The 12,121-nt window shown below is 43.3% G+C and overlaps 2 protein-coding genes across 2 annotated transcripts in view; one reads left to right on the top strand and one right to left on the bottom strand.

The window, feature by feature from the left end:
- The window catches only part of ESR2 (estrogen receptor 2 (ER beta)), an 84,177-nt gene that overhangs the window by 59,889 nt on the left and 12,167 nt on the right, over nt 1-12,121 (top strand). The gene's annotated exons all lie outside the window — the stretch shown is intronic.
- The window catches only part of SYNE2 (spectrin repeat containing, nuclear envelope 2), a 269,055-nt gene continuing 261,850 nt past the window's right edge, over nt 4,917-12,121 (bottom strand). The window contains exons 106-111 of the mRNA XM_008566257.1: nt 10,787-10,987; nt 9,300-9,428; nt 7,948-8,139; nt 6,308-6,394; nt 5,753-5,799; nt 4,917-5,480 (exon numbers count right to left, since the gene is read on the bottom strand). Coding sequence (XP_008564479.1) covers nt 5,258-5,480; nt 5,753-5,799; nt 6,308-6,394; nt 7,948-8,139; nt 9,300-9,428; nt 10,787-10,987 — 879 coding nt within the window. The 3' untranslated portion in view covers nt 4,917-5,257. The remainder of the gene's footprint in view (nt 5,481-5,752; nt 5,800-6,307; nt 6,395-7,947; nt 8,140-9,299; nt 9,429-10,786; nt 10,988-12,121) is intronic.

The following is a 12,121-nucleotide window of genomic DNA, read 5'->3' as shown; positions in this document are numbered from 1 at the left end:
CCCAGTGCTGGAAAGACCCGTATTTGCAGGAATGGGATTCTCTCTTGTGGGTGTGGGTTATAGCCACAGTGCTTCCCTGCACATTGTGAATGCAAGTTTCCATCTTGCCACAGACTCATAGGTAGCAGGCCCAATCACCACATCAGCCACCAAGAGAAGACAGGGCCACTTTGGGCCGTGGATGTGCACAGTGTGCTGTTCTGTAGAAGGATGAGTAGCTACACATACACACCAGCGTCAGCTTCAGGGCCACGTTGTACTGACTTGTTGAGCACACCATTTGAATGAGACCCAGTTTGTGAACTTCCCTTATGAAAGAGAAGTATTTAGGGGTGATTATTTATAGCAAGAAGGAATTATTTTACATCCTATGGCACTTTTAAGATATTTTCTTATCAGAACATTTATATGGTGGGCTGGGTGAAATAGAAACTTAGTAAAAGTATTAGTTCTTATTCCAAGTGGAACATAAATAGGACTTGAAGATAAAGCACCTCTGAAATGACAATTTTAACTCACCTTTTTCGGGTGGGCAGGAACCTAACTCACTTTTTAAAAATGGACATTTTCAGGCAAATTTTTGGGGACATAGCAATTGAATAAAATGAGTAACAGCTATGCTTTGGAAGTGAACAATGAATAATCATGTTTGACTTTTGTGGTAATGGTTTTAAAAATTACCTTATGATATTAATTACATTTCCTTTTTGAAAACAGGTTTACTTTGGGTGGCACACCTTCTGTTTAATAAGTCATTAGGAAAATTCAATTTAATGTTATAAAGGTTGGTTTTTGCTTGTGAGAACTTGAATTCTTAATTTTGATATTGGTGCAGTTTTACTAAAAGTTTAGTTTTAGGTATTTCAGAAATGTTTGGACATGTACCTAGAGAACACTTACGCACTGTGAAATTATTCCTAGTGACTCAGTGTTACAGCCTTAGTAAGATTCAGTACAGAAAACATAAGCTTGATTTCATGAGAACCAGGGAACCAGTATTATCCAGAAGGTAAACTTTATTTCTTTCTGGCCAGCCTAGAATCCCCCACTACAGATAGAGGGGTTGGGAGGCCGGAGAGCAGGAAGTGGGAGGCAAAGAAGGCAGCCTTGAACAATTCTATTAATTTAAAAAACGTACTATCAGGTAAGTAAGACAAAAACAAACAAACAAACAAAAAACCCAGAATGAGGTCCAAGCCATTGCCTAATTAGAATGTAGAGGAGTGAATTTTTTAAGGTTGGATTTTGATAACCAAAGAAAGTACTAGATTGAACTCTGGTGTCCAGGCACCTTCTGTACCAAAGCCTGTGCTCATGAAGACTCGTGCATAGTCTATATGAAACTCATCCAGTGGCCATTAGTTATTGTCTGCAAATATTCCAGTGTGCTTCTCCAGGCTTCTTGTCCCATGGCATTTGGATTTAGCCCATGAGGAGGATGTAACATTGGATTTTACAGTAATAGCTTACAAGCCTCTGACACAGAAGTTCAATTCCATCTTTCATATATGTGCAAATTAAAGCCCAGAGGGGCAAGTTCATAAAACTACTCATGGCAAAGCTTGGACTAGAATTCAAGGCTTTTGCTTGCCTGGCCAGCCAGCATTGCTCCTGCTGCAGGACTTGCTTCAGTAAGAGTCTGCTTCTTGAGTTGAATCTCAGTAGGACAGAGAGATGGTTAAGTCATGGTTGCTTTCTACAGTGCGTTTAGATCTTACCTTCCCAGCTTAGATGGGATCTGCAGGAACCTTCCGTTAACAGCAGCAATGACAGGTGGAAAAAATAAGATGAATTATTCCTGTTCTCCCATCCTAGGCTCGTAAGCAAGTGAATTCTGCATCACCTCCTATCTGTTACTGCTTCCCCAAGCAGGTTGAAGGGGTACAGACAGTCCTTGGAAATTTACCCCTGTAAAATTCTCACACATTTTAGGCACTGCTGCTTCTCTGTGGAATGTGGTATACTACAGTGTGAAAACACATGCCATTTATTCTTCACAGCTCTCAAACTTGCTGGAATTTTGGCTCTAGTGGCAGCTCTAAGATGTAGCACTATTTCTGCCACTTTTTTTGTTGTTTTGGAGTATTTTCTTTTTTTTCAATTCCAAGGACCCTATTCACTTGCAGGGCCAGCCACTGTTATTTGATGCTGGGTTTCCTCTATGGGAAGAGCAAAGGTTTGATGATGCTAGCCAGGCCAGAACAGTTCCTGTTAGCTGTACAATCAATATCACATTTGTTTCTCTGTTGGGTATCTATATGCCATGACTATTGGTCCTATAACTTTATTATTCAGTGGTCTTGTGTACCTCAGAGCCTGTTGGTTGGCTATAATTTGACATTTTTTCAGATGCCTGCTTTGTGCCATGAGACTAATTTGCTGACTGCCATTTGCAGGTTTTTAAGTTTTGGCTTTTTTAGAAATGTGTTTGTTGTGTGAAAACAGATTTTAAGACTTGCTTTTCATTCAAGGTAGTACTTATTTACTGTATCCCTTTAATGGTGATGGAACTGTTGCAGAGACATTTAATGTGACACAAATAAAGTGGTTTTCATAATTTTGGTTTTAAAAATATATCTGTTGGGAGTTGAGTATGAGAACTTACAGTAATTAGGCTAACTAGTTAGTGTCTACCTTCTATTCTGAATTCCATTCTATTTTCAGCTTACAGAGCCCTTTGAGAATTTGATGAAAACCACGGACAGTCTTCCTAGGAAAAGGCACATAAACACAAATGCTTGCATTTAAAAAACCTCTGCCTTATTCTAAGACTTCTTAAACAGGAACAATTTAATCTTTAGTCAGCTAATCTCATACTTGCAGCAGTTTACAAGTGCAGGCATTGTGTGTATGAGTACAATGCAGCCCACAAAATAGAAAAGTCTTGGTGTGCAGTGCATCAATTACTTGGGTAGATTTTCTGTAATTACCCCCATCTGAGTCAATTAGTATTCTACCCTTTAGAGATGGATAGTGCCAAGAGTCATTTGAAAATTTTGTGTGTGGGGAATGAAAGATGCAAAAATTTGCCCCAATGTAAAACACAGAAGATCTCATATTACAAGTGTTCTGGGAATATACCGCGCTTTGAGTAGGGGCGTGGGGCATGCAGCAGTGGCTTCCCTGGGGATGGGGGATAAATTGGCTCAACACTCAAAGTCCTTTATCCTGAGAGGTGAGAATTGACACGGACAAAGAGGCTTTGAAATGCACCTTCCTTTCACAGCAACTTTGACTTGCCCAAGGGCCCCTCGATATCACTTCCTTTGGAATGGAAGAGGGAGCAGGAGAAGGAGCAGGGGCCAGCACAGTGGCTTACAGAAAAAGTTTGGGTAACATCTGCATTTAAATTTCCCTCTAGATCATTGTAATCTATGAAAAAAGATAAATTATTTTAAAGAGTTAAAATACTTCGAGGTTATGTGGTAAAAACCACCTTTCTCTCCATACCAATTCAACAATTTGATAACTTTGAACACTGAAGGTAAAGTGAAGACATGGAGCTGCTCAGTTCTCACGGATGTCCCACCTACAAGGGGCACCAGTGTGGAAAGCCTAGGCTTCCTGTGCTAATAAGGTTCATTGGGTTCCCCTGAGATTTGTGCTTTGCAGGACAGGGGAGCAGGAGACTGAGATTGTGTTAAGTCAGTGGTGCCTCCCAAGTGTCAAGCAATGCAGGTTGGGAACTGGGTTCAGTAACTTCTTTCAAATCAAAGAAGAAATGTTGATGTTTACCCTCTGTGTTTAGGTGGCAAGTGACAGTGGTACTAGAATTGTATGGAAAGCAGGTGGCTTTGCCCATCACATTTTCAGAACTGATCACCTTTTAATTTGCTCTGAAAAGGGCTGGGTATAGGAAAAACTGGGTGAAATGATACCTTTCTGTCCACACTTGATGCCATGCTGCAGTCACCTTTCCCTACAGTGTCTGAGGGCCACACACTAAGTAAAAGATGGAATTAAAAGATAATACAATCTTTCCATGAACTTTTTGAAGAACCCCCATACAAGAGGGTTCTCCATACAGATTGTGGGTTTCTAGATTTCAGAAGTAATTCTGTACAAAGTTAAATAAGTAGAATATAAAATAAAACTTAGAATAAAAAGCCCTCCAAAATATTTTTAAAGTAATTTTGTTCTTTGGACGACTAAGCATACCAATGAATTGCTTTGTATTATGATACAGTACAACAGAAGTCTGGCTAATTTTGTTTTTTAATGAGAAACATCTGAGTTGTACATCTCACAAACAGCTTCAAGTTTCTGTACCAACCCCCCATGGCTAAACAGTTACACAAAACCTGAAGTGTCACTTTCAATGTGAAAAGTCTTAGAAAATCAACTTACAAAAACATCCCTATCAAGTCTGTAGTTTGGCATTTACTGTACATTAGTCAAAAGCTCAAGCTAAAATCTGATTTTTTAAAAAAGTCAAAGTTTACAGTATTGATACAGATTCAGCATTGTTAAAAAATATGCACAAATGGGCTGGCCCGTGGCTCACTCAGGAGAGTGTGGTGCTGATAACACCAAGGCCCCGGGTTCAGATCCCATATAGAGATGGCCAGCTGGCTCACTGGGTGAGCGTGGTGCTGACAACACCAAGTCAAGGTTTAAGATCTCCTTACCGGCCATCTTTTTTTTAAAAAAAAATATGCACAAATAATCACATCCATGCAATATAATTTCTTTAAAAATTTTAAAGCAATATAAAAGAGCAGACCTAGGTACTAAACAGAACATTTTGGTTTATAACCTATAGCTCAAAATTGCTAGCTGATTGGAGTAAAATTGATTCTAAATATTTTAAAGATGATTGTTTCAATCAGCTAAGGGTGCATTGAATTTCTGAACCATTTCTAAGGCGAATCTGGTTGCTTGTTTCTATAATATAAATTATGTGATGAACACCAGTGTTCATTGACCATATTAGCTACATTATAATAATGCTGTTTTACAAATAAATCAGAATTCACAAAGTGCTTGGATCTTCAGGAAACTGCCATTTCCAGAGATCCCAAAACCAGTCAACTAGTTTTGCCAAAATGCCTGGGGCAACTGCTGCCCAGGTTCTCTGCTCTAGGGAAGAAATTCATTTGAAAACTGCCCTGGACCCCAGAGAGCCCACTCTGGACAAACCCAGAGGGAGGTGTCTGCAGCAGGTCCCTGGACATTGCCAATGCTAAGTCACTCAGATTGGTCTAGGGCACTCGTGGTAAACAGGCTGGTGGTGTGGCGCTGTGGGCCGGTGAGCCCTCTATGTGGGGGGTGGCCCGTTGGTGTACCTCAGCATGGGGTAGAAGGACCGGGCAAAGTTGTTGGCCTGTGTGCAGCTGTAATCTTCTTCAGAGGAGGGCAGCAGGCAGGCCAGGAACAGGAGCAGCAGGAGGAGCAGCTGCAGGGGCAGTGCCGCCCTGATCACCCGGGAGAGGAAGGAGCGCTGTGGCCGTGAGCCACTAGGACCAGCGATGCCGGGCACCCTGCCAACAGAGGAGGTTGAGCACTGGTCAGGAGGTTCCAGAGGCAAAACCCACTCATGTTACCTGACCCCCTGCTTACGTAAAGTAAGAAACCCAGGACCTGAGGTTAAAATGTGGCCAACAGCTGGAGTTCAGTTTTAGAAGAGATGCCAGCCCTTTCCGGACAAAAGAAAACCAGATTTTTATAAGGACCTTGATATTGGCATTGGCAAGAGTGTGAGAGTGTGGAACAGGAGAGGGCACTCACTGCTGTGACTCTAATGCCCCGTTACCTTCTGTCTGTCTCAATCTCGCCTTTTGTCGTTCTCTCCGCTCCAAACTGCTGCATTAAAAAAATCCAATTAGTAAATTGAAGACAGTTTACCTATCAATGACAAAATGTCCTTTCTTAAGTTATATACATTCCTTAGGTCATCTTTCTGCCAAACTTTTGAGACTAGAGTAACACATTTGAGATTAAACTCTATGAGATTGGAAATAACTGGGTTTGTTAAACTATCCAGAGTTTCACAGTGCAGTTTGTTCATCTGTTTTTAATGGACAAATCAGGAAATCCCTTCAACAACTGCTGCAAGGGCTTTCATTTTTCACAACCTTCTACAATTCCAAAGAAGAGTAACTGACAAGAGGGCCTTTGAGTTAGGTCTTAGAAAGTGTATTTTACTTTTTTTTTTTAATCTTTGGAGTAAGCCTCTTCGTTGATCAGCAGGTTAAAGCAGTTCTGTGCTGTCACGAAATATCTAATAGGACTTTGAAGTCCCAAGTTCCTGTTATCTCAGTAACTTAAAAAATAACCAGTGAGGTTTTCAGAAGGAAGGGCCTCTTACCTTCACTAGGGGAGGTGGCACGGACGCGGCCTGAGGCTGGTCCCCAGCATCTACCTCATCAAAGTCACGCAGAGATGGGTCGGGGTTCTGAAATTCAGACCCCAATGGTTCAGTTGAAGGAAACAGAAGGTTCTGAATGGTTTCAAGAGCACAGAAATGTGCTTCATGCATATTCCTCATGGTGCAGCTCATTCCTTCCCCTAGCTTAGGTTTTTCTTAAAGACAGGAGGCTCTTTTATTGCTCTTAGCCCCTACTTTATCAGAGTCTTTTTCAGACAAAAGGGAAAAAAGCCAAGTCAAAGCCACCCATTTGCATTAAAAGCCCATAGCACACAACAGGGGAGACTGAGTTTAGCAGCAGCAAGACGGAACAGCAACAGTTTCGGGTGACAGTAAGCTCACCACAGGTCATAGACGCAACTCTGTGGCCATCAAGACAACCTGGGCTTGGGTGCATAGGAGGAAATACACAGACTCTAGAAGGGAGGGGACAGACTGCCCTAAGTTAGGTAAGGTGGTTTGGGTATTCATTTATTCTGAGTTGAATCATATTTTAAAAAGAAAGTAGGAGCTTCCAGGTTGTAGAATACATGGAGGATCTGGGAGGGTGGCACACACAGAGAGGGCATGGAAGCTTCTCACCCCCACCTCCATACCTTCCCCCATCCATCTCTTCATCTGACTGTTCATCTATATCCTTTGTAATATCCTTTATAATAACCTGGTAATCATGTTTCCCTGAGTTCTGTGAATCATCCCAGAAAATTAATCAAACCCAAGGAGGTAGTTTATGGGAACCCCAATTTATAGCCAGTCGGTCCAAAGTATAGTTGACAACCTACTACTTGAGATTGGTGTTGGAAGTGGGGAGCAGTCTTGTAGGATTGAGCCGATAATCTGTGGGATCTGACCTTATCTTCAGGTAGGTAGCGTTAGAACTGAATTGAATTGTAGGACACCCAGTTGGTGTCCACTGGAGAATTGCTTGGTGTGTGTAAATACCTTTACACATCTGGTCACAGAAGTGTTCTGTGTTAAGTGTGTGAGTAGAGAGGGGAAAAAACAGGTTTTTCTTCTTTCACGTAGTATAGGCAAGGATGTGGAGTAATTGGAACCTTCATACATTGCTGTTGGGAATGCAAAATCATGCGGCCGCTGTGGAGAGCAGTTTGGTGATTGCACAAAATGTTAGAGTTACTGTATGACCCAGCAGTTTCTACGTATATACCCAGGAGAAATTAAAACGTATATCCACACACAAAAAAAAAGAGAGAGAGAAGAAAGTAGACCATGAGAGAGTCAAAAGAGAGTGACCAGGACAGTGAAGAGGACTTGAAATGTGTCAAGTCAGAAAGTGAAGACTTGAGTCTGACATGAAGGCAAGGCAGAAGTGACAGCCGGATTAGACTTGTTTTTTATAATCCCAGGCATACTAATAGGTAGGTACTATTATCTACCTTTTACAAATACGAAAACACAGTCAAAGAGCTTTGCGACTTTTTAAGGCCACACACCTAGAAAGGGCCATGACCTGAGTCCTCACTCAGACCACCTGCCACTCACTCGCTTATCCTTCCCACAACAAGGCTGCGACGCTCTTTCCTGATTACTTCTAATTTAAAGGCCACAAGTGGACTCACCTGGCTTCTCTGCAAGGATATTAAATCTTGGGACACTTGCTCAAGTAACTGTTTCAGTTTCTTCTCAATAACATGGACCTTCTCTTCAGCCTCAATATAGTCTTCTCCGTGCCCCTTAATAAGAAGACTGTTTGAAATTTCCTGTAAGGAGTTTACTTGAGGTTGACGTTCCACTAGCTCCTTCTCCAGTTGCTGAAAATAAGTGGGAAACAGTTATTTCCCTTGTCAGAAGGGAAACTAGTGTGGCCAAATGGGGCTTTCTCGGTACTAGGAAAGTTCCAGGATGAATGATGGGGTGAGGCTCAACTCCAGAACTTTCTACTTCTCATATTTGCCTGTGTCCTCCAGCCTAGCCTTGTTTAGATAGTAAGTAGGTTACATCCTGCCCCTGGTTTTTATTCCTTTTCACTCTGAAGACAATTGTGATGGAGAAATTAAAGGAAAGAAGTGACTGGCAGGTGGTGGTGGGGTCTGGGAAGACCAGGCCCTCATCCGCTGCAACAGGAAGTCAAGGTAAAACCTGAAGTCGATAAATGGAGAAACAGCATCTTAAGCATACTATTGAGAAAGATGGAGGTGTGTAGCAGGGTAATTAGCTTGAATGGTTAAGAGTAGTTATCTTGCACACTATCCAGTACGGTAGCCACTAGATACCTGTAGCTACTATTTATAATTAAAAATTCACCTTTCAGCCACAATAGCCACATGTGGTAGTGGCTACCACACTAGACAGTGCAGATGTGGAATATTTCCATCACTGCAGGAAGTTCTATTGTGTACTGCTGCCCCAGACAGTGAGGCTTTACAAAGATTTTAGTACAAAAATGTTTTTTACAACAACAGCCAGCACTCTGATTACATTTAAAATTAAACCACATACAAATTTATGGATAAAAATGTCACCTTGAGTATAAGTTAAACTAAATAAAATCTCAGCTTGGTTCGTTAGTGAAATAAATATATGAAAACACAACTCTCCTCCAAGAAGCAAGGCTTTTCTCTGGTGGACAGAGAAAAACCTATATGGCTCATCATGGCTGCAGAGCAAATGAACACCATACAGTCCCCCAGTGAGCAGTATTCACAAAGGAAAAAATACTTCTATCAAATGTTGTTAAGGTTCTCAGGCTACTGCAAACACCTTTGTCCCCCATTCCTGAGTCTCAAAGACTTCTTCCTCTGGACCCTGGCTCTTTATCCCTGCAAGTCACTGTGCTTCAGAACTACAAAGGGTAGCTCAGGAGGGCTGAACTCAGGAGTCACAGACAGAAACAGGTGAGGCTGCCTGATACTCAACCTCCAGAGCTGCGAGAGGTCAAGGGTAGTGCAAAGGCCCCTGGGGAGAGACTTACCATTAGTTCTTTCTGACGCTCCAGGAGATCCTGGGGGTCTGCCTTTGAGTCGGTGACATGAGCCATCTGCCTCCGGTTCTCAGCACTTGCTAACCACAAGAGCAGATTTTGACTCAATCGGTGGAAGTCCTTAAAAAACAACACACATCAGCAGATGTAGAACCCTTTCTTAGAACTACGGAAGAGGAAGGCAGCTTGCTGTCTCTAAGAGCAGATTTTGACTCAATCGGTGGAAGTCCTTAAAAAACAACACATATCAGCAGATGTAGAACCCTTTCTTAGAACTACGGAAGAGGAAGGCAGCTTGCTGTCTCTAATCTATCACAGTCATTTGCTCGGCTTTGTCTTATCCAGTGAATAAAAGGGTCAGACCTAAATTATAGTGCCAGGGCCACCAAGCAAGGGAAAGAGAAAGCAGGGGAGGAGAACAAGGGCACTTAGCACAGTCCCAGGAGGCAATGAGTGAAGAGTAGGAACAAAAAGGTGAGGTGTCAGGATGCCCCAGCTGAGCGTATAGAAATATGAAGACCACACATGCTACGTGACAATTCCACTGGACTCAATGGCCAAGAGAGAAAACCCAACAGGATGGGCTGTGCTCACACACACCACCTCATTTAGTCCTCAAAAGAACCCTGTAAAGTAGGCACTAAAATGATTCCCATTTTTCAGATGAGAAAACTGAGGTCTAGGAGGTTCAGTGATTTGCCTAAAGTCACAGAGCTAGTAAGCTGTAGAGCTGGGTTAAACTGCTCCTATGTTCTAGGGCCAGGTCTCTTAATCACTCTAGCAAAAGGACAGACAGTCCTGCAGTGTTGGGGTGGCATTTCTGACCTACAGGTACGCCTGCTGGAACGCTTACTGCAGGTATGGGTGTGGGCCTGGGCAACAGAGAAAAGGTGAGGTGTCAGGATGCCCCAGCTGAGCGTATAGAAATATGAAGACCACACATGCTACGTGACAATTCCACTGGACTCAATGGCCAACAGAGAAAACCCAACAGGATGGGCTGTGCTCACACACACCACCTCATTTAGTCCTCAAAAGAACCCTGTAAAGTAGGCACTAAAATGATTCCCATTTTTCAGATGAGAAAACTGAGGTCTAGGAGGTTCAGTGATTTGCCTAAAGTCACAGAGCTAGTAAGCTGTAGAGCTGGGTTAAACTGCTCCTATGTTCTAGGGCCAGGTCTCTTAATCACTCTAGCAAAAGGACAGACAGTCCTGCAGTGTTGGGGTGGCATTTCTGACCTACAGGTACGCCTGCTGGAACGCTTACTGCAGGTATGGGTGTGGGCCTGGGCAACAGAGCAGGATCCTCAGGGCAAGCATTGGGTCTCTGAGATGGCAAGTGGGCCTCTTTGGAAACAAATGGAAAAGCACACGTTTTCTAACATGCCCAAGCAGACTGACGATGATAAAAATATCTGCCACTCCCACCCCATGGGCTGGCAGCAGCTCTGGGAGCTGGCTACTGAGTCAGCATACCTGGCACTGCATGAGCGACTGTCGCAGGCCCTCTCTCCAGCTGTCCACCGCGCACTGTGCCGCTTCCCAGCGCAGGCTCAACTGGTGAAGTCTACTTTGGAGCTCTGTGGACTCGGGGCTCTCGGTTTGCAGAAATTCCTTGCCGCTCACACTGACAGAGACCACTAACGCCTTGTAGGTGTCAAAGGCTTTTAATATCTCCTACCACAGAGGGAGAAGATCGGGTTAGGTGCTCTGAAAATGGTGAAGACGGCTCACTTAGAACCTCAGTAGGGAACGGGACTTACACACTTTTCCAAGTGGCGGCCATAGAAATGAGAGTGATCTTGCCTGTGACTGGCTCGGAGGCATCAGGTGAGGGAGCTGCCTTACAAGGTCAGTGAGCTTGGCAGACTGGCCAGCAGGGCCTAAGAGCAGAGCCTGCCCCCTGGGGGCCGACTTAACCCGAGGTATGAAGAGACCTCTACAGTCCCTGCTCTGCAATTGGCTTAATATTTCTGGACCAGATCAAAAGTCTTCCAGATAAAGTAGACATAATTATCCTGCATTTGCTCCTAGGTATCCCAGAAGTGTTATTCCTTAGGATGAATGATGTCCCCTGATATGAGGGTACTTCAAAAAGTTCATAGAAAAATAGAATTGAAAGGTAATATGAATCTTTCCATGAGTTTTGAAGGACCCTCATATTAATGCACAAAGTAAAATAAAAGTACAAATATAAAGAGTGACTGGATACTCCAAGACCCTTGCCATGGGTCTCAGGAGCTCGGGCTCATGCTAAGGGCACTCCCAAACTGCAGGGCTCAAACTGCCCCTCCCCTGCTCCCTGGGCTAGTTCCAGTGGGATCAGGGCCAATTATATGAGTGACAAATCCTAACTGCATAATAGGGTATCGTTAGATCATAGGATTCATCAGTAGGTGAGCTCGTACTCCCCAACCCAAAACCTTCCAAGGAAGACTCCACCACTAGCCCTGCCTGGAACTGTTGCATATAGTTTGGAAGGGTGGTTTTAAGCTGCTTGACAGTGGCCACCAGCGCCTCCACAAGAAACAAGAGGTGCTTTGAAAGTCAGGTCTTTCCAGCACTGGGGATCTGAGTCACACACCCCATGCCCATGCTGCTCTGGGCTTTGGGATCATTTGTAGACACTGTTCTGTGAAAACAAAAATCTGCATCTGTGTCCTTGCCAGTTACAGAAGTGAAATGGAAAAGACTGATCTCTACCCCACACCATCTGCAAGCTGTCCCCTATGCCTCTAAAATACACGATCCGTTCGTCCAGCCTAATAGTGCATTCACATTAATATTCTTTTTTTTTTTTTTTTTTTTTTT

Source organism: Galeopterus variegatus, unplaced genomic scaffold, assembly GCF_000696425.1.
Source record: "Galeopterus variegatus unplaced genomic scaffold, G_variegatus-3.0.2 Scaffold231, whole genome shotgun sequence".
Lineage (NCBI taxonomy): Eukaryota > Metazoa > Chordata > Mammalia > Dermoptera > Cynocephalidae > Galeopterus > Galeopterus variegatus.
Note: the sequence above shows the minus strand (reverse complement) of the source record. Positions and strands in the feature narration are given on the sequence as shown.